At 62.9% G+C, this 24,766-nt stretch overlaps 2 protein-coding genes across 8 annotated transcripts; both read right to left on the bottom strand.

Annotated features, from left to right (window-relative positions):
* Positions 1-2,382: 2,382 nt before the first annotated feature.
* On the bottom strand, positions 2,383-13,617 carry UCKL1 (uridine-cytidine kinase 1 like 1). 6 transcript variants are annotated; one of them, XM_070419555.1, is made up of 16 exons: positions 10,467-10,473; positions 10,174-10,310; positions 7,873-8,063; positions 7,579-7,685; positions 7,326-7,496; positions 7,175-7,246; positions 6,152-6,341; positions 6,010-6,071; positions 4,447-4,466; positions 3,620-3,718; positions 3,457-3,550; positions 3,320-3,382; positions 3,122-3,244; positions 2,931-3,038; positions 2,704-2,860; positions 2,383-2,621 (listed from the first exon to the last, which is right to left on the bottom strand). In XM_070419555.1, the coding sequence occupies exons 2-16, from the start codon at positions 10,239-10,241 to the stop codon at positions 2,542-2,544; spliced, it is 1,605 nt and encodes a 534-aa protein (XP_070275656.1). In that variant the 5' UTR covers positions 10,242-10,310; positions 10,467-10,473; the 3' UTR covers positions 2,383-2,541. The 6 variants fall into 6 exon arrangements, 5 of the variants coding, with proteins under 5 accessions (XP_070275656.1, XP_070275657.1, XP_070275655.1 ...); XM_070419556.1 differs by having other exon boundaries at positions 10,174-10,268; positions 10,467-10,472; XM_070419554.1 differs by lacking the exons at positions 4,447-4,466; positions 10,174-10,310; positions 10,467-10,473 and adding exons at positions 5,453-5,469; positions 13,461-13,616.
* A 158-nt stretch (positions 13,618-13,775) lies between these two features.
* On the bottom strand, positions 13,776-22,476 carry ZNF512B (zinc finger protein 512B). 2 transcript variants are annotated; one of them, XM_070419550.1, is made up of 17 exons: positions 22,338-22,476; positions 21,894-22,036; positions 21,418-21,546; positions 20,462-21,300; positions 20,117-20,343; positions 19,941-20,012; positions 19,693-19,839; positions 19,408-19,532; positions 19,245-19,337; positions 18,950-19,048; positions 18,701-18,871; positions 18,354-18,548; positions 18,041-18,142; positions 17,714-17,776; positions 17,303-17,401; positions 16,882-17,097; positions 13,776-16,673 (listed from the first exon to the last, which is right to left on the bottom strand). In XM_070419550.1, exons 1-17 carry the CDS (start codon positions 22,456-22,458, stop codon positions 16,563-16,565), a joined length of 2,952 nt encoding a protein of 983 aa, XP_070275651.1. In that variant the 5' UTR covers positions 22,459-22,476; the 3' UTR covers positions 13,776-16,562. The 2 variants fall into 2 exon arrangements, with proteins under 2 accessions (XP_070275651.1, XP_070275652.1); XM_070419551.1 differs by having other exon boundaries at positions 16,587-17,097.
* Between the last annotated feature and the right edge of the window lie 2,290 nt (positions 22,477-24,766).

Here is a 24,766-nt window from a genome sequence, read left to right as displayed (position 1 = left end):
CGCCAGAGCCTGACAGCTCACCTAGAGCGGCCCAGACATCAGTATCGTGCGCCCTCACCCAGACAGGCCTGCCACAGGCCACCTGTGAGGAGCCAGGAGCAGCGAAGGCCAGCTGCACAGAGTGAAGGACAGCTGACCCGCTGAGGCCCGGGCCACCTCTCCTGCAGCTGGGGATCTGGCCAGTGGCTAGGACCAGCTCATCACTCCCTCCTACAGCTGCCCACACACTGATTTCCGCTGGGCCTCCTGCCTAGTACACACACGTAGGGGGGGAGGGGGGAAGGGGGCGGGGGGCGGGGTGCCTGCAGAGGCTGCCTCAGAGACCCAGGGCCCTAGGTCCAGGCCAGGTGGCTCATCTAGGAGAGCCAAGGCCCCAGCTCTGCCCTCTCCTAACCCTGGCCCTGAGCCTGTGGCAAGGACAGCCTGTCCTGTGGAGGAGGCCGGCCAGCCCTGGCCAGGGTGCGCAGAGGACAGTGCCCTGGCTCCACCTCCCCATGGCTGCCTTGCAGCTTGGGGATGCAAGCAGCCAAGCAGCTACAGTTCGGGGGCCATGCCCAAGCCCAGTCCCAGGCAGAACAGCACTCCCAGGCCCCCAGCTTATTGGTCAGAATTTCAGTTTTTCTAAAAATTTATTTATTTTATAAAAGGTAGAGAGTGGGAGAACCAAGATGGCGGCATAAGGTATAGACCTGTGCGTGCTGCCTCCCACAACAACATCAAAACTACCAACTATAAGACAAAACAGCTATCATCCAGAACCACGGGAAAGCTGGCCCAGTGGAAGTTCTACAACTGGAAGGAAAGAAAGAAGCGCATTGAGACTGAGTAGGAGGTGCAGAGGCGCCAAGAACAGAGGTACGGAGTCGCGCGCCAGGGGGGCTGCAACTGGATGCGCGGTTTTTTCAATCGGAAGGGTATACAAGCTCTCGAATCCACTGAGCTTGTTTGGGGCGGGATTCTGAGGTCCCAGACCCCTACGGGGAGAGGCTGGACTGTCTTGCAGCGGGTCGGAGAGCGAGGTGGCTTTCTCGCTGAGCTGATTGCAGGGATCACTGTTGCTGTGGGGGCGCGGCACTCGGGACGCGGAGACACAGTCTCCAACAGGCAGGAGAGGAGTCGCCAAGACGCTGAAGACAACCATTGCTGTTTGCTCCGCCCTGGTGATTCTCTGAGACCCCGCCCCACTCAATTTACATCCCCACCCAAGCTGTGCCAGTGGCACAAAAGGAACCACCTGCGCTTTTGCAGCCCAACCCAACAAACTGCAGATTTCAACTCCTCGCATCCATAAGGGACACACTCAAGAAGCAGACTCAGGTTCGGAGGAAGCCAGAGCTGGACCTGGCTGGGCCGGCAACATGGAACCACTGTACCAGCAAACGCACAAGCAGGTCCACCAGATCCAGTCTCACATGGGATGCCGGGAGACAGCAGACAAGCAGTCTGTGCACTTAGTAGAAAACGAAATCCAAGCAAGCATACCAGATATTCAGCCAGCAAGAAAGCCTGGAGATTTTGTCCAGCAAGGAGCCTCCCAACAAAAGACAGAATGCCAAACTTCGTGTTGACCAGTTAAAGTATGATGTCCAGCACCTGCAGACTGCTCTCAGAAACTTCCAGCGTTGGCGATACGCAAGGGAGCAGCAGGAGAGACAGCGAGAGGAGCTTCTGTCTCGCACCTTCACCCCCAATGTGGGATGAGGTGCGCCCTGTGAGGCTGCGTGAAGCTGCGACGCCCCCTTCGAGGCTGTGTGAGGCTACAACGGCCCCTGGGAGGCTGCAACAACCCCTGCGAGGCTGCGACGGCCCCTGCGAGGCTGCGACGCCCCCGCGAGGCTGCGACGGCCCCGCGAGGCTGTGTGAGGTTGCGTGAGGCTGTGACGCCCCCCGCGAGGCTGTGACGACCCCGCGAGGCTGTGTGAGGCTGCGACGGCCCCTGCGAGGCTGCGACGGCCCCTGGGAAGCCGGCAGAACCGTGCAAGCCGCCCAGACGGCTTCATCGACAGCCCACGAACCAGCTCGCAGCCCCACACACAACTATCACCCGAAGGGCGAGAGGGGCGAGAGCAGCTGTAGTGTTGCTTTCTCCTCAGTTTTGGTAGTGAAATCCTCATTTTAAACATAAGAGGATACATTATTTTAAAAAGCCGTTATGTGGCTCTGTACCCTTTCTGAGTAGAGTGTGAACAAGTCGTGAGAGACCTTTCCGAGCACAGGGACACGTTGTGGATGGAAATAGCTACATTTTCCATGTGTATGACCTTTGACCCGGTGACAAAAAGTGTACACCTATGGATGAGGACAGTGGGGGGTAAGGGCAGAGGGTGGGGTGGGAACTGGGTGGAGGGGAGCTATGGGGGGAATAAAGGGGAACAACTGTAATAATCTGAACAATAAAGATTTATTTAAAAAAAAAAAAGGTAGAGAGTAAGTTATCCTGGTAGCACTTTAAACTGGAATAAGTTCATGTCTGTACTCTGCAAGCAGGGCCAGGAGGCAGGAGGTTGGGTGGGGACGCAGATGGAAGAGACTGGCGGCTAGCTAACCCATGGAGGCCACCTCCTCCTCGTCGCTGCCTTCGGGGACGGCGTCAGTCCCAAAGTAGCGGTCACCGAAGTTCCCTAGAGAAAGAAGCAGACCCTTATGGTGGGGACTCGGGCCCTGTGGCTCCCAAGCCCCGCTGACTGGCCTAGGCAGCCTCACCGATGCCGGGGATGATGCGGAACAGGTCATTGACACGCTTGTCCACGGCCGTGGTGATGATTCTCACGCGTGGGAACGCGTAAGCCACCGAGTGAACACCCATCTCCGCCATGAGCAGCGATAGCAGGAAGATCTTGTCCTCGGGCACGTCGTGGTCCTGCGCCAGAAGGGACAGGATGGGGAATCCCAGCCCAGCCCCTCCCCCCGCAGCCGCACGGTCCACTCACCAGGAGCACGCGCACAGCCATCATGGCCGCGGCACCCGTGGACACGGTGCAGTCCATGAGGATCACATGGTCGTCACTTATGTCCTTGGGCAGCCGCAGGTAGTGGAGCTGGTGGAAGCCAGAACGTCAGAGGACCCCAACCCAGGGCCGCGCCTTAGGCCCTGCCCGCACCTCTGGCTCCCCGCACGCACCTCCGGCTCCCCGGTGAGCTGGTTGGTCTGGATGAGGATCGTGCCGATGCGCACGTCCTTGCACACCGCCCGCAGCGCCGGCTCCATGGTCTCCCCCGCCCGCAGGATGGACACGCCAGTGATCTGAGGAGGACGGCTGAGCTGGACCCCGCCTCACAGGCCACCCCAGCCCAGGCCCCTGCCCCACCCATTTGATACCTGCTTCCCTGCGTAGCACTTGCCGGCATAGTCCTGCCCCTGCGGGGTCTGCACGACGCAGTCCTGCAGCACAGAGGTTGGGGGCGCTGATGAGCACGAGGGGCTGCGCGCCCCACCCCCCACCCAGCCCTGCGCACCTGGAAGGGCAGGAAGGACAGCGCGTGCTCGATGAGCAGCCGCATCAGCCTCTTGGAGTAGAAGATGAACTCGTCCCGGCTGGTCTCCTTGTCCCTGTGGGCCTGGGCTTCAGCACAAGGCGCCCCGCCCGCCCTGTCCCGCCACCCCAGCGAGCGCCCTCACCTGATGATGGTGTGCATGCCCCGCACCTGAGGCGTGCTCTTGAGGACACTCAGCGTCCGCGGCAGCGGGTGGCACTGGTGCGCCGAGGCCAGCGCGGCCCTGGGGACACAAACTGACTGAGCTTCTCCCACAGCCATCCTCCCGGTCTGGTGAGAGCCGCCGCCTCCCGCTTCATCTGGAGGGAGGGCCCTGGCCTGAGATGGCCCCGCCCCCTCAGGGACAAGGCAAAGATTAAAGGACAGGAAGGCAGAGCAGCCGACCTTTAGGCAGGAAGCCAGCTGCAGTGGGAGCCTCCCTCCCCGAAGCTGGGGCCAGGCAGTGGGCGGCCTGAGCCTGCACTGAGCCCCCACCCGACACCTCTCCCTAAGGCAGGGGTGGGCAACCTCTTCCCAGCCAAGGGCCACACGATCTTTATAACCTCATTCCTGGGCCATACACAATTATCAACCTAAAGATTAGCCTGCTCTGTTTGGTCACACATGCAATTAACTCACCCCTGATGCCTCGGCAGGCCAGACCACATGATTTCGAGGGCCAGATACAGGCAGATGCTCCCCACCCCTGCTCTAAGGGAACAGCTGAGCTTTGGGGCAAGCCCTGACCCTTCCCCCCAGGGGATGTGAGGCCCCTCAGGAGAGGGGGACAAAGCTGGCTGAAGCGCCCCTGCTGCCCCATGCCTGGAGGGAGCGGGGAACAGGAGTAGGGAACGGGGAAGGGTCAGGGGGAGGGGGGGGAGGTGTGGGCAGGAGGGGACGGGAGAGGAAGGGCAGGCAGGTGCAGCCAGCACAGCCCCCAGGCACCACACCAGGCACTGCACTCATCCTCACATATCCCAGCGCAGCTTCCTCTGCTTGCCAGGTGAGGAGGTGCAGAGCATGTCGGGGAGGGAAGGGCAGGCAACCCCAGGTTTACAGAGAGGAGGAAAAGAACAGAGAAAAGACCACTCAGCAGGAAGTACGGGCCCTGCAGCCAGTGGCCTGGGGAGGAGCAGAGGCCAGAGGGCCAGGACCAGACGCAGGAAGCCCTGGAGGGTGACCCAGGATGTCACCCTGCCCACCCACAGGCAGCACCTCCTGACTGCGGAGGTGGCGGGGGCGCCAGGTCCTTGGCTGACAGAGGAGGGGAACTGTCACTGGCTGTGCTTAGGTGTTTTCTCCAACCAGAAACCCCAGAAACTGTTTTTCTCAGAGCAGAGGCTTGCAGTGGGCCTGGCGCAGAACGCGGGTGCCAGGGCCCACGTGGTGAGCCAGGGACCACGCAGTGGCAGCAGCGAGCGGCTCCAGCACAGTGGAGCTTAGGGGCTCTGAGCGTGGCCCTGGCCACCTCTCCTGCAGCTGGAAATCAGCCCAGCACGTCCTAACTCCACAGAAAGCAGGTCACTCATGCTGCCCGCTGTGTGGGGACAGGATAGCACCCCAGGACTCCCTGGCTCTGTCCTGCACACTGGCCCCAGGGTGGGCAGGGGGCCAGAGGACTGGGGCACTACCACCTGGGTGGTCTGGCCCTTCTGCTCAGGCAAAGGTGCACCCCAGCCCTCTGGTTGCTGAGGGCTGTGCCTGTGGCTATTGCCCTGGGGGCCAGGCAGCTGAGCCTCTGGGGTTGGGAGGGAGCCTCCAGGGAGGTCTGGTCAGCCTAGGGTGACCTTAGACAAGTCCCTAAACCTCTCTGTGCCTTAGTTTCCTCATCTGCCCAAAAGGAAAGGCCACCACACACCCCCTTCTGTGCCTGGACCAGGGCTGCCGAGGGTGGGCGCAGCAGTGAAGACAGCCCCGGGTCCTGGCGCTGTGGGTGCTGGGAAGGCCTGTCTGTGTGGACAGGTGCGGGACATCTTACCTGACACTGAGCTCGCGCTGAGGCAGCGACAGGAGACAAGGGAACAGTGCGTCAATGGCAGCAGCACACTCACCTCGCAGTCACCAGACAGCCTGTTGCTGCCGTGTGCCCCACCCAGCCACTCCCCCAGGAATAGGCATGCCACATGGGAGGACAGTCCCAGTCACAAGAGAGGGCCAGCTCCCTAGAGCCTCTGACCTGGGCAGGCAGAGCCTCAGGTCTCAGCCCAGAACATGTGACCTTTGGTCGGGGTCCTGCCAAGGGTGCTCAGGACGTGGGACTTGCGCCAAAACCCAAGTCCTTCCAAAGGGTAGGAGGGACAGGAATGGCCCCTTCTGGGCAAGGCTCAGCGCAGGCTGGGAGCACTGGGGCGCACCTGAGCCCCACTTTCTCAGGGAACGTTGCTGTGTCCACAGCACACAGGGCTGACCGAGCAGGACTCTGTGACCACATGGGGGCCGCTGGAGCAGAGCTATGGATGGTGGTGGGGCGGGGAGGGGGGGGCCCCGGCGGGGGGGCCCGGCAGGTGGGACACAGGGCCTGGCCAGCTGCCTCACCTCCTCCAGCTGGCTGTGCACGTGCTGGACGATCAAGTCGATGGCCACTGTGTTCCCGCTCCCTGGGTGGGAAGGGCAGGAGGGTGACACCAGCGGGCGGGTGATGGCGGTGCATCCCACCCGCCCCCCACAGCCTGCTCACCTCGGGGCACCACGATGTCTGCCAGACGCATGGTGGGCTGAATGTACTGGTCGAAGGCTGGCTTGACGAACTTGTTGTATTGCTTGATGACACCTGCGATGTCGCGGCCACGCTCACTGATGTCCCGGCGAAGCCGCCGCACAAGGCGGATGTCAGAGTCCGTATCCACAAAGATCTTCATGTCCAGGAGCTGGAGGGGAGCAAGCCACTGCTGGGGAGGCTAGCACGCAGAAGCCATGAGGCCATGTGACCAGGACCCGGCTCCTGCACAGACCGAGAGCAAGCCAGGCCCCGTGGCACATGGAGGGTCTAGAGGGCAGGGATGCTGTCAGCCAGGTTTGGTCCAAGGGCACGGGTTCGACGCTCCTCTGGACAGCCTCCCTCACTGATGCCCTCACACTGGGGACTGGGGCTTGGTGAATCTGGGTCTGTCCCCACACTCAGCTCACAGCAGGTAACCCCTGAAGGAGCCATGGAGGGTGCTAGGGGTAGCGGGTTCCTGGGGCCTGAGCCTCAGAACTCCCACAGGAAGTGCACAGCGGCTGTGAGCACCAACGCCCAGGAGCACCCTGTGCAGACCCACAGACACCAGCGTGCACGTGAGCCATGCCACCCCCCAACGTCACCGTGATCTTGATGACCGCAGGGACCCCGAGGACAGCAGAGAGAACACTGACAGGAACCTGGTGTGTGCAGGTGGGGACAGAAAGGAAACCAAGGTACCAGCCCAGAGCTTGTGCCCAGGCCCAGGAAGTGTGGCACCTCGGTCTGCCACCAAGGGCATTTCCATCTTCTCTGTGGGTGGCAGACCTGCCCTGTCTGCTCAAACCCATGTCCTGGACCCCCTCTTGGGAGAGGGCCCACTCCTCACCCGACACCCAGGGACCACATGTTGGATGGAACAGGTGACCCTGTGCCACGGGACAGGGTGACAGGGTGACAGGGCCTGCCCAGAGGAGGCATTGAAGGCGAGTCTTGTGGGAGGGCATCCCGGCAGGAGGATGGCCTGGAGCCCGCCCTCACCTCCAACAGCGTCTTGTCAGCAAAGGCCATGATGCCCTCGAAGATAATGACGTTGGCACCGTAGAGCGTCTTCTGCAAAGGGAAGGAGCCTGTGCTGGCGCCCGTGCCGGCCCGTGTGCCCAGTCCCTCACAGCCCAGCTGCTGGGCCTACCCAGTCCTTCTTGCGGCTGTGGGTGGTGAAGTCGTAGACCGGGACCTTGACGCTCTTGCCCTGCTTCAGCTTTTGGAGGGTGGACACGATGAGGTCGAAGTCGAAGGCATCCGGGTGGTCAAAGTTGTAGTTGTGGAGGGCAGCCTGCTCCTGCTGCTGCTGGGTGAGCACCTGTGAGGAGAGCAGGGGTGCACTCAGGGCGGGGGGGCTGCAGGCCCTCGGCACAGCGGCCACACGCCAGGGCACCCCTCACCTTATAGAAGGAGTCCATGGACAGCAGGACCACCCAGGGCACGTCCAGGGCCTCGATGATCATCCTGGCCACAGTGGTCTTCCCAGAAGCACTGCCACCACCCAGGCCTGCGGGGGAGCAGAGAAGGTGGGCCACACACCTGGGTCCTGGGGTGGCCGGGGCCAGGAGAGCCCTTCCAACCAAGTCACCACAACTGGAAGCCCGACCTCTGCTGCTGGAGAGCACCCTCGCACCTGATGGCGGGTCCTGCTCAACCCACCCGGTGGGGTGACAGGGAGGTGGCAGCCGACTCACCGATGGCGAAGGCCTCCTTAGACTGTGTGCCGTGCTCGTTGTACCAGGGCGGCCGCCCCGCCGTGTAAATGGTGCGTTTGCTGGTGCGCAACAGGGGCGGCTCGGATTTGCACTGGCTGGTGGTGCGCTTCCGCGGCGAGCGCCCAGTGCCCACTGGCGGGAGGAGCCTGTCCAAGGCCTCAGCGCTGCTGCTGCAGGAAGGAGAACAGCTCGCTCGCCGGCCCTGCCACCAAGCCCACCCCCACGCCAGGCCCAGGGTGGCCGTCTCTATGACGTACTCCCTGTGCAGGCACGCGGGCATGGCTGAGATGGCACACAAAACCCGCCCGCCGCCCATCCACAGGGCCCGTAGTCTCAGTCACTGTTCACACGAGTTCAGAGAGACAGCAAACCACAGCTTCCGTGCAGGGGGGTGCCATCCATGCCAAGGACAGTGACGTGGATGGATGCAGGTGGGAGACCGTGAGCTGGGAGACCCTTGGGGAGGCCACTGATTCTCGCCCTTGAGCACCTGCCAACTGCAGGGAGGAGGGCGGAGGCCCCACAGCCCGCGAGGTGGCAGTTCCGCCTGGGAAAGGCAGGCAGCACCTGTGCCCAGCTCTCCCCATGCTGCACTGCTTGTGGGAGAGACATCCTGGCCGCTGTCAGGGCTCCAGTGTGGTCACTGGCTTGAGGCCCCAAAACCAACAGGGATGGCTTCTGGGGAGGCCCGGGTGGCTGAGCGGCCTGGCTTGACACCTGCTCAGGGAAGGCCTGAGACGGACGGGGACATGGCAGGTGTCCTGAACGTGGGTTGGGCGAGAAGTAAACTAAGATGTTTATGTGAAAACCAGCATGTGGAGATGGCCAGCCCATGTGCCCTTCGGGTCTGCGCATGTGAGTGGGACGTGCATGCGCAGAACGAGCTAGAAGCGGTGCCACAATTGCCCTGGGCACCAAGATCTGGAACAGGGATTTCTGCCCCGTTTGAATGTCTTACAAGTACGTGCCCCTGTTATCAAAAACCAGACCAAGTCACGGTCTGGACTGAAGCTCTGTCCTGCTGTCACCGCTACAACCCGCAGTGCCAGGTGCGCCTGTGCAGGTGCTGGGGGGACAGCAGAGAGGTGAGCTGAGGCCCCGCACTCGACAGGCACACCGACAGCCTCGAGGGCACAGAGAACAGTGTCCGCACATGAAAGGGGCAAGAAAGCCTGCACGCTGACAGGAGACACGTGGCCCCATGGGGGGCGGGGGCAGCGAGCCGTCCGTGTGCAGTGCTCGGTGTCCGCATGTGGCGCTCAGCGGCGTCTCTGCGGGGACAGCCATTACCTTCGGGTCCGTTCAGAACCTGGTGCTAAAGCTCGCCATGGGGTTGGGCGTCAAGATGACCCAGTGGCCAGGCACGCCTGGGGACAGGCCACAGCACCACCATGGACCGTGAGCGCCTGGGGAACTCAGGCTGGCATGGACCAGCCGCCCTGGAGACAAATGGTGTCTCCAGGCCCCGGTCACCCTGGAAATGGCAGACGGAGCCATCCTGGCAACAAGGAGGCCCCTCCCCTCTGTGCTTTCTACTCAGGGAGGAAACCCCGAGAAATTATGGTTTGCAAAGGGCAAGACCTGGCCAGCAAGGGTGCACCCGTGCTAAAGATGGCCTCGCAGAACGGACCCCGACAGCGGAGGCCAGGGCTGGCACCACTCCTATCCCTCTGCTTCTCACCCCAGGCTGGCAGCCTCTGGGGGAGCCTTCAGGTCCCTGCTGTGCCTGCTCTGCATCCTATTGAGGTCATGATGACCACCGGCAAGGACGACTTCCGAGGCTGGTGCTGCCGACAGCCTGGGGTAGACACCTCCCCGGGACAGGGGAACGGGGGCCAGGGGTGGCTGCCAGAAATCGCCCGCCTCGGCGTGCAAGGGGCCTGCAAGCGTCAGGCCGGGTCTGCAGCCAAGCCCAGCCCACGGCCTTCTCCAAGCCCAGTTCTCTGGGAGCCAGGGACAAAGCCTCACTGCCCTCAGAGCGAGCCGTGTCATAGCAGGACCAATTTCGATGAGGGAAACTCGCACAGACCTCGTTTCCCTGGTCATAGGCGGACAGAGCACGCGGACTACGATGACAGGGCATTTCAGCTACAGGACTGGGGGACACAGACCTGCCTGCAATGAGCAGCCCCCGGTGCCTGCGGGTGGTAGGCCCTACCCGCCCCAAGCACCGGCCTGGCTCCTGGTCCCTGATGTGCAGCGCCCCCCGCAGGAATCGACCTAGATGCAGGGCAGGAAGGGCTCTTCACCACAGCTGCGGACAACAGGCCTGCCACTCACCTGCCTTCTGCTCCAAGGGCCCAGCACCCTGAGATCCTGATGCCAGGGTAAGCTGAGGGGCTGCTCATGGCTGGACACAAGATGATCCGAGGTGTCTGCAGGGGCACCCCACACTGCCTCAGGCCCACAGCAGCCCCCTAGGACAACCCAGGAACCATGTGAGCTGTCCCTCCATGGGTGGGTGGGCAGCCAGCATGAGGCCAGACCCCTGGCTGCAGAGGCTACCCACTGGGAGGCAGGGAGCTAGCAGCTGGGAGCCCCTCAGGCCCCTGTGCCGAAGGAACAGTACTCACCACCGGCCCGAGACGAAGTCACAGGCATAAGAGGATCACGCAGCTGGGGCTGTGCACTTGCCTGATATTAATAGCACTGACCCTGCTGGAGAACAGGCAGCCTCGGGTGTGAACTGCCCCCTGGGCACAGGCTGGCACACTGCTGGCCCAGGGCTTGGTGAGGAGCACCGTGCACCCCCTGAAATACCCTAGAAAGAGCTTCAGACCCCGGGCCTGCCTGGAGTTGCAGGGCCAACTGCCCCCAGCAGAACAGGGGCATCTGAGCTATCTCTTGGCCAAGCTAAGGTGAATGTCAGCGCTGAGTCGGGCGTACCACCCGTGCCCAAGGTGCCTCCTAGAGGCATAAACAAATCTGAAACTCTACCCTCCTGAGCATCTGAGAATAACTGCCTGCCCTGCCCTCCACAGCTAGGCTCCAGCATGTCCCCCAAGGCACCTGTGCTTGGTGTTGGGGGGGGAATGACACAGCCAGGCCCGCCTGGCGGCAGGAGGAAGAGCCATTCAGAAAGGGTGAGTCGGCTAAAGGAGCTGTCCTCAAGTCTGCACAGGGGCTGCCCCACAAGTCCCGACTCCTCCCTCCTATCAAGTCACTGGATGTCGCTGGCTTTCCTCATTTGTGTTTTAATCCTCACTAAAGGATTTTTCCATTGATTTTCAGAGAGAATGAAAGGGAGGGAGAAGGGGTGGGGAGAGAGAGAGAGACATCAATGTGAGAGAGACACATCAATTGGTTGCCTCCCTCATGTGACCCAACTGGGGCTGGGGTGGAACCTGCGATGGCGGTACATGCCCTAGATTGGGAATGGAACCTGAGACCCTTCGGTCTGCGGGCTGATGCCCCAACCACCGAGCCAAACCGGCCAGGGCCAGCTTTCTTTCCTCCTGACTCAGCTTCCAACAACATCCCTAACAGCTGCCAGAACCTCACCGGAGAGAAAATTCCAGATAGGGTTGGGTTCAAACATCTGAAAGGGGCCTCTCCTGCCTGCCTAGGTAACGTGGGTGTGTCTACACCCACCAGAGGCATCTGGAGGCGCGACTGGCCTGTCCGTCTTTGCCCACAGGAGCTTCCCTCCTGACCCTGGGCTTGGGCAGATGGGGGGCTGGCCAGCACTGCAGAGTGGGGGCAGGCACCCAAGGCTTCCACTCCTGCCTGACACCCCATCCCGGTGGAGGGAAGTCTGCTGGGGGAGTAAAATGAGGCCGGGGGTGGGGAGAGAGGGGGCTGGTTCACCAGGGCCGGGCTCAGGGACAGAGGGCTCAGGGTGTCTTTCTCAGGGCAGGTGCAGGAATGGGGCTGCAGCCCTGCCCCACCACCCTGGAACCCCTGGCAGGACCCCTCCTTCCCAATGCTCTGGGCCAGCCTCCCTGCACCCCACAGCTGCAGCCCCAACCCCACCTGGACCAAACCAGGATACAACCTGAGGAGAAGGCACCGCCACAGGTGCCCATTTCTCCAACAGCACATCCAGGGTTAAGGGTCCGAGTCCCTGTCCTCATGGGGCTGACCCTCTAGGGCAGTGATGGCGAACCTTTTGAGCTCGGCGTGTCAGCATTTTGAAAAACCCTAACTTAACTCTGGTGCTGTGTCACATATAGAAATTTTTTGATATTTGCAACCATAGTAAAACAAAGACTTATATTTTTGATATTTATTTTATATATTTAAATGCCATTTAACAAAGAAAAATCAACCAAAAAAATGAGTTTGCGTGTCACCTCTGACACGCGTGTCATAGGTTCGCCATCACTGCTCTATGGGCACAAGAAACAACGGCAAGGTAGACAGCCACAGGGTCCACAAGGTGGAAGGAGACGGGACCTCGGGCGGGGAGAGGCTCGGGGACACCGGACTCCAGCAGAGCCAACTCTGGGGCCCGCCAGGGTGGTGCAGGGACTGTAGGGGAGCCCTAGGCCTCAGCGTCAGGAAAGAGCGGTGAGCAGAGCAGCGCCAGGGCAGAAGAGCCCTGCAGTCCAGTCACTGCCCTCTGGTCCTGGGTCCCATCCTCTGTGCACAGGGCAGGGCCCGGACAGTAGCTGCCACCAACCTGTCTTCAGGGAGTGCTTTTCTCGAGAACTTGCCTGGCCCTGCCTCCTCTGATCTGGGGCTAAATCAAAGATTATTTGGAACCAGCAGGTGTCGCTGACAGGTCCTATTAGACCTTGTCACGCCATACCCAGCTCTTAGTCGCTGCTCACTGGGAGGGTGCGAGCCCAGGAGGACACATGCTCCATCAGGGCCGACACTCCGGCCGGAGGTGCCAGGGCGGGGCGGCCGGGCCTCATTCCTCTCCCTGCAGCACCCAGGCTGCCCTGGAGGGCTCCCTCCCGTGACGGCCCATCGGAGCCCAGGAGCCCAGGCTGAGCCCTGCGCTGAGCCTTCCCCAGGGCACAGCTCTGCCCAGAAGGGAGGCCAGCCTGCGGGGGCCGGGCGGGCCAGCACTGCTCCGCACCGCCCCCTGGTGGCGCGGGCCGCAGAGGCACCGAGCGGGAGCCAGTTTCCTCTCGGCCACTTCCGCCTCCCAGCAGCCAGGCTCCTCCCCACTGCACCCACGAGGTCCCCTCGCGAGCCCCTACAGAAGCCTCGAGAGTGTTCCTCCGCCGGGCGGGACAGTCCGAGGACCATCCATGCACCACCTGACCCCCAGGCTCCTGAGCGCTGGCCTCTCGGGGGGCGGGGGCGGGCGTCAGGCAGGCACACGCGGCAGCCGGGTGCCCGAGGCCCAGCCCCTCGGGAGAGAAACCCGTTAGCCTCGGGGAGCAGAACGCGCTCCATCCGCCCAGCCTTCGCTGAGCGCCCACCTGCGGGCTCAGCCCCGCGCCCGCCGGGGACCTCCCACCGCGGCCGGGGACCCGAGTGCGTGGGTGCGGTGAGCCCGAGGAGACTGGTTCAGAAGGGAAAGGACCCGCGGCAGGGCGGGTGCTCGGGCTCACGCGGCCGCCCCTCCCACAGCGGACGGGAGGGACGTGCGCGACCCCGGCCGCCGCGCCTACCGGTCCTCGCAGGCGGCCTCGCTCTTCGCCACCATTCGGTCCGTTCCGTCTCCGGCCGCGGGGGGCGGCGGGGACGAGCGAGGAGCGTCGGCGGAGGCTGGGGGCGCCGCCATGGAGCTCCAGGCTTCAGCGCTGACGAATGGGCGGGGTGGGCCGCTGGAGCCGCAGTTGGGAGCCTGCGGGCGCGTCCCGCGGACTACAAATCCCACAAGGCTATGCGGCTGGGTATCCCCCCCCCCCCCCCCGCATTGGGCATCGTCAGCCGGGAAAGGACCCCACCTCGCATGTTGCCACAAATTCAGCCCACACAGCCCCTGGAAAACCATCAATAAACATTTATTTGATACAGTCATTTTTAATACATACAGTTGATGGCCCGCCCGTGCCACTCAGGGCCTGGGGGCGGGGACGAGGACCGGGACAGACGGTCACGAGGTGAGCAGGGCCCGAGCTCGCCGCCGTCAAAACATCTTGCAAATAAACACTTTGTAGATAGAATATGTGTATATATATGGTTACAAGGGATAGTTGGAACCTCTCTTTCAAAATGCACTTATGTACGGAGAACTGGCATTAAAAAAAACAAACCAAGAAACCAAAGTAAGGACGCGTGTCCGCCAGGCGGGAAGAACTGGCCGGCCCCCTTGAACCTCAGTTCCGGGACTAGCCTCCTGAGGCCGCAGAGCGAGGACTCGCGGGGACAGCCCTGCCTCCCGCAGGTCAGGGTGCACCGGTCCTTTCCCTTCTGAACCAGAGGAACAGCGGGGCGGGGGGCAGGCTACAGCTGAGGGCCACCAGTCACATCAGGAGACACCCTCATCCATCTGCCTTTGCACAAGCAAATAAAGTGCATCCTATTTTTGTGTGAAGTGTCAGCCCTTTCCTGTTCTCAGGGCAAAAGGGTGAGCAGGGCCAGAGGTAGATCTTCAGAAAGGGACTCGGCATTGTGCCCTGGGCTGGGTCTCGGGCATAGTCCGTGCCTACTGCACCCTGGAGTCTGCCACTCTGGACCCTCTCGCTGAAGGTGTCAGCCAAGGCCAGGTTACCTGGCCGTGTTCCTGCCAGAGTGGAGGTGGGCAGATCCTGCTGAGGCCCCAGGGCTCTGCCCTGCACTCAACCACCAGAACTGGGGTGTAGGGAGCTGGGTCCAACCCACCTGCCGCTTTGGCAGCAGCCCCCACACCCTTTAGAGACAAAAAAGGGGTTAAAGTGCTAAACATCAAGTTATCCAAGACCCCACCTCTTCCCACACATCTGGGCAGGGGTCCCACTCCAGGGGCCATCTGTGGACTTTGGAGGGTGACCTGGAAACACCCCCCAGCAAAAACCAGCCCCTCACACCCCAAGGGCCAAGTACCTGAGAGGCTGGGGCAGGCGGCTGTCCCCAGTAGAGGTGCTGAGGTCCAACCTCCTCCAGCCATTGGTGACAAGGGCAAAGAAAGTGTACCTGGGGCTCCTGTCAGCGCCTGCTTCCCCTCCCCTCCTGAGGCTGCCCCTGCAGTGGCTGCCTGACCCACCTCCACCGGCTCCACACCACAGTGACACCCAGAGCCCAGCCCCTGTGCCCACCTTGACTGACACTGGGTCACTCCCATGTGCCATGTGTGCGGGTAGGAAGAATCCACATCTCTGCATCCCCTCCCTACACCACCAGGCCAGGCTGCCCAGGGTCAGAGCTCTGGACAAAGAATCCAGAGACAGGCAGCACAGTGACCTGGCCCCCAGCCCCTGGGAATTTGTCCCCCTACTGCAGGGCGAGGAGAGCTCAGACCAGCTTGGAGCCCCTCCTCTCCAGGGCTGGGTGAGGATGGCAGCTTGAGGCAGAAGGGTGCCCAGTCAGTACTGCCTCCCTGAGCAGAGGAGGGACCCCAGGGACCCTAGCCCAGTCCCCAGATCCACCATTGGCACCAGGAGACCCTTAGCACCAAAATGTCAGATTGTTGTAAGTTTTTGTATAAAAAACAGAATAAAAAAAGGTTACTTGTCACAGCCACAAGACTGGCATCCACTACACACCCAGGAGAAACAAGCACACAGGAAAGTATCAAAATTCACATCGTCCAGGATCGGCAAGGCCGAGCCCTCAGCCCACCCCCACCCCCTATGGAAAATAGCCTCCATCCAAACCCAGTGACTCTGAGTGTCCTCCTCCCCAGGCCACGCCACAGCTGGAAGGTGGGGCCCAGGAAGGAGGCCAGAGATGTGGACCCACTCCTCCAGGTGCCCTGGACTCCAGCCTGAACCCTGCCCAACCTGCAGGCCTAGCTGTCCTCAAGGTCCCAAAGGGAGCCAAGGCAGCCCGAGCTCCCATCAACCTACTGTGACCTCAGCGAGCCCCTCCCTGGCCTTCAGCTCTCACATCAAAATACCACACAACCAGAAACAAAGGGGCAGGTAAAAACAAAGGGTGGGGTGTTCCCACAGGAGCCTGGCCACAGGCCAGGCCAGACCAGCAGACAGGCTGCTTCCTGCAGTGCTCACTCCGCAGAGCTGGGCTCAGTTCCCTCCCCGACATGCCCACGGCCCCAGGCCCAGACTGGGCTATCCCTAACCTATCAGGCTATCCCAGCCAGGCCCACAGTGACGGCCAAGCTAGAGCGTGCTCCTCGTGGCCCCAGCTCTTGCTGCCCTGCAAGCGGAAAACCAGAGGCCCTCCCTTGCCCCAAGCAGGGAGTACCGCCGGGGGTAGCAGAGAGCCCGTTGGCGGGGCCACTTTCTCCCCACCAGGATGGACACAAGCCAGTGGGTCGGGGCCCAAGCACAGCAGGGGTCACACCGGCAGGGAGGGTGGGCCTGGAGAGGTAGAGAACAGAAGCTGAGGAACCAGAGGCGGGAAGGGTGAAGGGGACGGACCACCAGGTCAGCACGGCAGCGATCAGACTCAGGGTCTGTCCAGGGAGGTAGCTGGGGGTGCTGGGGTTCCAGTGTTGGGTAGAGAGGCGAGGCTGCTGAGGTACCTTCATCAGCCCAGAAGCAGGGACCCCCGAGCCTTGGGCCTGAGGAAGCAGGTGGGGCATGCAGCGCTCATGGCCAGGGTCAAAAGGCATCTGGCCACTCTGCACCACCCCCATGGCACCGAGGCCCAGGCTGCAGACCCTCCCTCTACCCCTCCAGGCTCTGCCAGGCCTGTGAATGTCCCTCCAGGCGACTGCACTTCTGTGACTGCCACTGGCCCTTCTCAGGGAGCCCCAGCCCAGGTGTGCCTGCAGCAACCTGCAAGGGGAAGGGCCACCTTCAAGGAGCAGAGCAGGGCTGGCTGCCCCACTGGACAAAGGGATAGGCAGGGATGGGGGTGGGGAACTGGAGGGCAGGGTATCCCAGAGCTAGCTACCCCACTCTGGACAGAGGAGGGCTTGGCCAGCGTGGGGGCAGACCCTGCCAGCCACCATGCTCACTTCTCGGGTGAATTGCTGGCTCCCACCTTCCGGCCAGTGGAGTCCTGGGCCCCCTTGTCTCTGCCTCCTGGGGGCCAGTCCTCCTGGCGGGGGGCCATCTTGGGTGCAGGCTCCTCAGGGAGCCGCTCCTTGGGCCTCCGGCCCCGCTTCTTCCCGCCTGCCAGACTCTTCTCCTTCTTGGGTACCAGTGATCCCTGGCTCCTGTGTTTGGGAGGCGAGTCTGCCGAAGTGCGGAACCAGTTCTGGGGAGAGACAAACAGCCACAGAGGCCCGGACAGAGGGCGCTGAGCCTCTCAGCCTCGGGAGCTGAAGCCACTTGGGAGAGAAGCACGAGAAGCGCCAGGTTTTTCCATGTTGGCCTCTCACTCAAACATCACCCCCCCCCCCCCCCCACCCCAGTCCGTCCAGGCACAGGCCCCGGCCCCTGGCACAGGCTGTGCTACCCACCTCTGCATGGGCCTTAAGGATGTGGTACTTGACGCCACTCTCAGAGCTGAACTCCTTCGGACACAGCAGACAGCGGTACTTTCCCACCAGGTGGTCTCCCTGCAAGACACGGGCAGCTCAGCCCCAGGTGTTTGACGGGACTTCCCCACCTGCAGTTACAGGGAAGGTGGCCCTGGCTTATCTAGACAGGTCAGCATGCCCCTTGGTACCCACGGGAGGAGCCCATGGGCGGAACAACTTGAGACTGACTGACTGATGTCTGTGGCTGGGGGACGGCAAAGGTCACGGAGCACCGGCTGGTCCCTGGGCTCATGGAAGAGGCTGCCCAAAAGGCAAGGGCGCATGTTCCACGTGTGGGTCCCGGGGGCACTGCTGAGCACCTGTCCACATGGTGGACAGCCTGGGACTCACCTTGCTGCAGCTGGCGAGGTGGGCCTTGAGGCCGGACACACTGGAGTAGATGGCTTCACAGCACTGGGCAGGAGACAGTCATGGGGAGGACCTCCCGGCAGCGCCCCCACACAAATCATAGCTCCTACCCCATGGAGACTTGTGGGCAGGCTGGGCCTCTGGGGCTGAGGTCGAGGCCTCTCTGCCAACAGGGTTCTGTCTGAGCACCCTGCAGAGGCCCAGGGACCACAGGTAGGCTGGCCACTTGGAAGGCTGCCACCCAGGGCCATACCTGGGCTCTCTGTCCCTAAGTCCCCATTGCCCACCCACCAGCCTGCCCCAGCTCACGTCATTGGGACAGTTGACGTGGCCTTTCTCCTTGACTTCGTTCTTCCAGGTCTCCAGCAGCTGGGGGTTGAGTGTGGGAAGGCCTGGCCGAGTGTAGTTGAGCTGTGAAAACAGGCAGGCACCGGGGTGAGCCCCGGCAGCTGGGCCAGAGCTGACAGCGACACTCCCACTGCTCTAAAGAGGCCCTCAATTGTACCCTCCATAGGGAGATCTGAACCTTGGAGGTCAGCCTCTGGCCCAGGTCACAGGGGGCAGAGCCATCACAGGGGACCCCACGTGGAGGCACATCCTGCTCAGAGCCCAGGTGGCTCACCCGAGCCGTCTCAGGCACCAGGTCATCTTTCATCCGCCTCTTGGTCCAATCTCGGGCCAGTTCGTCCTCTGCAATCTCCTGCAGGTGGAACACGGCAACCTGGGCCGACGTGCGGCGGATGCGGCCGCTGGGGGTCCGCTCGATACCCAACAGGTCCTCGGCCTCAGGGGGCTTGTCCTGGGGCTCCTCGGGGGGCTGCAGGGTGAGGAGGCCAAGGTGAGTAACAGGAGCCACATGGCCTGAAGGTGCAGTGAACCAGACAAGTGCTGTGGGCAGGGGCACATGAGCAAGGGGGAGGGGGGACATGCGTACTCGCTGCCTGAAGGACAGGCGGACTGGCCACTCACCGGGGCTGTGTGCTCCGAGCGCATGTGGTAGTCATGACCAGCCTTGGAGCGGTAGGTCTTGCCGCAGTGGGTACAGGGGAAGGAGGGACTGTCTACCTCGCAGGGCGGCTTCCCACAGCGCTGCTGGTGGTACTGGTAGCCCATGAGGCTGGAAAAGGCGGCCCCACAGCCCTGGGGGTCACGGGTCAGTAAGAGGCCAGCGAAGGGCTGTGCCTCGCCCCACCCTGTCCCCCCTGTCGTCCCACTGACCTCCTGGGGGCAACGCAGCCTCCCCATCTGCTTCAGCACCTTGCGCAGGCGTTCGCGCTCCTCCTGCTCACTCCCCTCGGAGGCCTCCATGTCAGAGGGCTGGGGGGCAGGCCCAGCCTCAGTGCCTCATCCCCATAGGGCCCCTGCCCCAAATTGGAGCCACAGATGTTCATGGGCAGGCAGTGTGGGAATGAAAGGTCAGTGGGCACGGCTGGGCAGGGTGGGTGAGATGAAGGGGAGGCCTGTGGTCAGTGTCAGTGGGCAGGCTGGGTGGCAGCTGGGCCCTGTGTTGTACCTTGGCGCTGTGCTCAGCCATGGTGTGGTAGTTGAGACCGGCCTTGGACTTGAACTGCTTCCGGCAGTGCTGGCACTTGAGGGCATCCTGCAGCTGCAGACCAGGGACCCATGAGCAGCTGCTCTGGGGCACCTCCCCCCAGAAGCCCCTGGGGCAGCCTTACCTTCTGACACACCTCCATGTGCTTCTTGAGCCCCACAAGGGTCTTCCGGGTGACCACGTTGCACGTGGGGCAGACGGCCTCCCCCCGTTCATGAATGGCCCGCTGCCACTGTTCCTCAGGGCCACCTGTGGGGCAGAGCCAGGGCCTCAGGGGCTGTCTCGGGCTCCCAGATGCCCTGAACGCCAAGCACAGAGCCCAGGGTCCACACTCAGGCCCCGTCTGTGTGGTCCAGTAACCACCTCACAGTCAAGATCCAGCCTGTGCCCCCTACACAGCAGCCCCCACCTGGGGTTGAGTGGGCCACGGGGGCCGGCGTGTCCTTGCTGACAGTGTTGGCGGGTGCCGGCGCCTTCTTTCGGACATCCTCGGGGCCAGGCCCCTCCTGCTTCTTGGCACGGTAGCCTCGGGACTTGTCTTCTGCCTTGGCCAGGCCTGTGTGCACATGTGTGGGGTGGCGCAGGTGTGGGCCAAGGGCCTGAGCACACCTGTGCATGAACCCAGTCCCACCGGTGCCCGGCTGACTGGGGCCTCACCTTTGAGTCCGAAGGTTCCTGAGATGGATGGCTGCTCCCCTGTGAACTTCTTGGGTGTTTTCTGTTTCCTTCCTGACTCAGGGGAGAGAAACGAGGGCCAAGATCTGGTCAAATAACCATCAGGAGGCTGGCCACTGCCCGTCCTGGCTGTTGCCACATCCCCCGCCCCGTCTTACTGTGCTTCATGCGCTCAGCTCCCTCTTCAGGCAGGGACACAGGGCCTGTGGCCCTTGGCACCTCCTTGCCCCCCAAGGGCCTGTTGCCTAGAGAAAGGGGGCCACTGCTGGGGTCTGTGCTGGGCTGGAGGGCTGAGCCCTGGCCTGTGGTGGGTGGGCCACACTCCCCACTCTCTGACCGCGCCTGCTTGGGTGGGAGGGGGCAGGCGTCCCGGCTGTCCGCAGCCCTGTAGGGAGGGAGGTACGGAGCAGGAGGCAGGGGGATCAGGGGCTCGCTGCGGGCCGACACCCCAGGCTGCAGCCGGCGAGCACCCCCCCCCCCCGATCTGGAAGGCACCCCCATACCTTTTTTTCCCACTGGCCCTCCCCGTGGCCCGAGGAGTTTTGTTCTCAGACTTGGTCAGCAGCACCATTTTGCAGGACGGTGTGTGTCTGCTGATGGCCATGGGCCTGCTGACTGTCACCAGCTTACTGACCACAATGGGCCTACTGACTGTCACGGCCTTTGTGACTGGCACAGGTTTCGTAACTGTCACAAGTTTTGTCATCGGCACCGGCTTGTTTGTGGTCACTGGTTTGGTGACTGGCACTGGCTTGCTGACTGGCACTGCCTTGGTGACGGGCACAGACTTGGTGACTGGTATGGGCTTGGTGACCGGCACAGGTCTAGTGACCGGCACAGCCTTGGTGATCGGCACGGACCTGCTGACCGTCACTGATTTGGTGACCGGCACAGGCCTGCTGACCGTCACTGGTTTGGTGACCGGCACAGGCCTGCTGACCGGCACTGGTTTGGTGACTGGCACAGGCCTGCTGACCGGCACTGGTTTGGTGACCGGCACAGGCCTGCTGATTGTCACTGGTTTGGTGACCGGCACAGGCCTGCTGACCGTCACTGGTTTGGTGACCGGCACAGGCCTGCTGACCGTCACTGGCTTGCTGATGCCGATGGGTTTGCTGACACCCACAGGCTTGCTAATAGTGACAGGTTTGCTCACTCCAATGGGCTTGCTGACCCCAACGGGCCGACTAATGGTGACTGGCCGGCTGACTGGCCCAGGCTTGGGGGCAGACAGGGGTCGGTCCATGTGGTTCCAAATCCGGTGCTTCTCCAGCTGGGTCTTGGAGGTGAAGGCGGCCTCACAGAAGGGGCAGGGAAAGGTCAGCCTTTCTGAGATGGCACCCTGGGTAGAGAGGGCAGGCGTGGCATGGGCTGCCCAGGTCTCTGTGCAGACACACCCGAGCCAGCAGCTGGGCAGGGTGGGTTCAGGCCTCCTCTTCCCCAGCCCACAGCCCCTTACCCCTTGGCACCGCTGGTAATGGTACTTGAGCCCGTAGATGCTGGGGAACTCCAGCCAGCACCCTGAGCTGGGACACTTCACCCGTGAGTGCACCTTGAATTCGTCTTTCCACTGGGTCATCAGAGAAAGCTGGCGTGGGAAAGGCCAGGCTGCTGACCCTCAGCCACCCGGCCTTTGCTGACCCGAGCCCCAGACTCAGCACCCTGCCCAGGCCTGCAGGGCAGGCAGACTGTAGGAACCCTTGACCTTGGGACCGCAGCAAGATCCAGGCCACCCTGAGCAGTGAGGGTGCTCTTGAGGGCCCATGAACATGGTCCACTGGGCCCCAGGCCACGCCACGAATCCCTAGGCACAGAGTGGCCCACTGATGTGGGCTGAGGGCTTGGTGCTGGACATGTGGACGGCAAGCAAAGGCAGGGCAATGGCCTTACAGGCAGACCCCAGCATGAGCCCCACCCAGCCCTCAGGGAGCTCACGGGAATGTCTCGGAGGGCCTGGTTCTCAGCTTTCGGACGCCCCTTTTTCTTCCCTTCTGTCCTGTCGCTGGCTGGACTTCCCGGGTCAAAGCAGAGTGGGGCCTGGCTAGGCATTGTCTGCCCACCCCGGGCCACCGGCAACCCTGCAGCACAGGGCACATCAAGGCTTGCAGCTGTGCTCCCTGTAGTCTTTCCTGTTATCCAGGAGCCTGGTGAGGCCTGGAGTGAGCCTCATTCCCCCCCTGATGAGGCATGGGGTTGGGGATGGAAGGCTGTAGTCAGCCTAGGACAAGAATCCAGGGCCCCTGGCTGCCCCCACCCTGGGAAGGCTCTCAGGAGCCCAGGCAGCTACCTGGCACCCAGGAGCTGGACATTCGGGAGGTGGCCCACTCAGCACTGCTGCTCCCAACAGCTTGGAGTTGACCTTAGCCTGACCCCTCTTACCCAGCTTTGGATCATGCCGCACAGGAAGTCGGACCTCATTCTGGCTGCCATCCTTCCCAGGCCCACTCTTGCTGGACCCCAGGAGCCGGCGGCCGCCTCCAACACAGAAAGGATCAGTCATTGCTGCAGAGCAAGTGGACAGACCTGTGAGGTCCATCAGGGCCGGCTCTCGGGACTTGAAATGGCTGTCCTTGCACCCCACCCCCAGACAGACCTGCTCATTGGCTGCAGAAAAGGGAGCCAGCCTGCATGTGCTCTTGGTCACAGGGAAAGCAGGTGATGGGGGGCTTCTAGTTTAGGGGAGTGACTGCCCACCTGAGCTCTCCCCAGGAGACCCCATCAGCTTGGAAGGATCTGACCCTGTCCTGAGACCCTCATCAGGTCCAATGGGCTCCATGCGTCCTAGACACAGTGCAGAGGTGCCAAGAGCCACACACCTCACGCCCGGCACGGGGCTGGGTGGCCCCAGGAGAGAGAGAGTGCTCAGGCAGGAGATTAACAGCATCGCTCCTGGGGCCAATTATGACACCACATGGCTGCTGGCACTCAGGCTGTGTTGGCCGGGCACCCTAGGACACCTTCCTTCACAGCCCCACCCAGCCCCAAGGCAATGCCACCCTACCCAGGCAGGTGCCCCTGGATCGTTCTCCCAGGACACAGATGGAAGATGGCCAATGCAGGCACTGAGGACCCCTAACCCCTCCCCAACTGCATGCGGCCCTTTCCAGAGGCAGGACCAAGGAAGGAGGTCCCTGTCCTAGTGGATCCTTCTTATGTGACCCTCTCTCTGTTTGTTTCTGCTGGGGCCCCTCCACCCCGAGAGAGGCCACATGCAGGCTGGGCTCCTCGGCCATCCTCCACCTGGCTGTCCTCACCTCCACCCTCTGGAACCTCTCTGTCCCCATCTACAGGGCCACCAGCACCACTGCAGAGACTACTGGCCACCAGCCACAGGGAACACCTCGCCACGTGAGCTGGGCCTGCATGGGCATGAGAACTGGAGGGACTCTGAGCTCAGTCCTACTGGGTCCTCTAACAGGGACACCCAAGGCTGCAGAAGAGGGTGGGTAGGGGGCGATGTGAACAAGTGACCCCTCTCCTGGCAGTTTCTAACTAACTGAGATCAGAGAGGATGGGAAGGGAATTAAAGAAGCTGTCAGTAAGGTTGAGGTCAGAGGTCAGTACAGTCACTGCCCATTGCCCAGGAGGTGCCCAGATCCTGGGCCTGGAGCAAGGTATAGGTCTAGAAAGGTCTGAACAAACTTCTCTAAAAGGCCTCACACTGCCACTTCCACAGGAGACCTGCCACTATCAGCCACCCAAGCCCCATGATGACCTCAAGTGGCCGTTGGTGCAGATGCCTGCTGGGACCCCCCTCCCAGTCTTTATCCAGCTTGAGAGGAAAATTCAAAGTTGGGGGGCCTGGGGCCAGGGCTGGCGTAGGAGGCAGAGACCCTCCTTCCATCCAGGCCTGCAACTCTCACAACAGGAGAAAGGGCTTCCACCCTCCGGGAGGGCCCAGCAGGGACGGAAAGGTAGGACCTTCGCTGGGCTGTGGGGGCACCACGCGCTGACCACAGGCAGCCAGCCAGGCAACGGCAAGGCCTCTCGGCCCTGGACCCCAGCTCCGGCCCCCGCGCGCCTAAGAGGCTGGCCAGGGGATGCACACCTGGCGGCTGGCCTCGCGGCACACCTGTCACCTGCGCGGGGAGGGCCCGGCCTGGCCCCGGAAGGGCCGATCGCGGGCGCCTGGGGAGGGGGGAAGACAGTGAACCAAAATGGCGACTTTTCCTGGAGGAGGAGGAGAAGGAGGAGGCAGGGCCGCGGCGCCGGCGCGGGGCGCGGGGCGCGGCGCGGGGCGGTGGGGGGGGGGGGGGGGGCACGGGCGCGGCTCGGGGCGGCGGGCGGGGGCTCGGGCGCGGCCCCCAGACCTGCGCGCGGGGTCAGGGTCGGGGGCGCGGCCAGCGCGAGGGCTGCGCGGGGTCTGGGCCGGGCGCGGCCGGGCGCTTACCTGCGGCGCCCAGCGGGACGGAGGCGGGGCGGGGGCCGGGGCCGGGCGGGCGGGCGAACAGGGCGCGGGCGCGGGGCCGGCGGCGCGGGCGGCGCGGGCTGCGCACATGCGCGCTCCCGCCCCTCCCACCTTTGACAGCTGGGGGGCGGGACTCTCGCGGTATCCTGCGCGCGCTGGACGCGGCGGAGGGAGGGGGCGGCCGGTTCGCGAGGCGGGGGGCGTTGCGTCCGTCCGTTCGTTCGCCGGGCCTCCAGTGCCAAGTGGCCAGTTAGGCTGCCCATAGGGCGGAAGACGCTTTTTCAGACAGTGGGGTAAACTGAGGCACCCGAGGGCGCCGGGGACCGCCCAAGCCCAGCGCGCTCGGATGGAAGCCACCGGCACTGAGAAGGTGCGGCCGCAGGGTCCTGGGAGCTGAGCT

This window comes from Myotis yumanensis, unplaced genomic scaffold (genome assembly GCF_028538775.1).
Source record: "Myotis yumanensis isolate MYYU_CA2020_CCGP unplaced genomic scaffold, mMyoYum1.0.hap1 SCAF_7, whole genome shotgun sequence".
In the NCBI taxonomy this organism is placed as follows: domain Eukaryota; kingdom Metazoa; phylum Chordata; class Mammalia; order Chiroptera; family Vespertilionidae; genus Myotis; species Myotis yumanensis.
The sequence above is the reverse complement of the archived record's forward strand: the minus strand, read 5'-3'. Positions and strand labels throughout refer to the sequence as shown.

Coding starts and splice junctions, on each gene's coding strand:
- UCKL1 (XM_070419552.1), bottom strand. CDS start 13,573: ATGGCGGCGCCCCCAGCCTCCGCCGACGCTCCTCGCTCGTCCCCGCCG. Junction 3,383..3,456: donor TGTCCTTCCTGCCCTTCCAG/GTGCGCAGGGCT, acceptor TCTGTGCTGCAG/GACTGCGTCGTGCAGACCCC. Junction 3,039..3,121: donor AGCTCACCGGGGAGCCGGAG/GTGCGTGCGGGG, acceptor GGCTTCCACCAG/CTCCACTACCTGCGGCTGCC.
- ZNF512B (XM_070419550.1), bottom strand. CDS start 22,458: ATGACTGATCCTTTCTGTGTTGGAGGCGGCCGCCGGCTCCTGGGGTCC. Junction 20,344..20,461: donor AGGGCCAGTGGGAAAAAAAG/GTATGGGGGTGC, acceptor CCCTCCCTACAG/GGCTGCGGACAGCCGGGACG. Junction 18,143..18,353: donor TGGTGCCTGAGACGGCTCGG/GTGAGCCACCTG, acceptor CTGTTTTCACAG/CTCAACTACACTCGGCCAGG.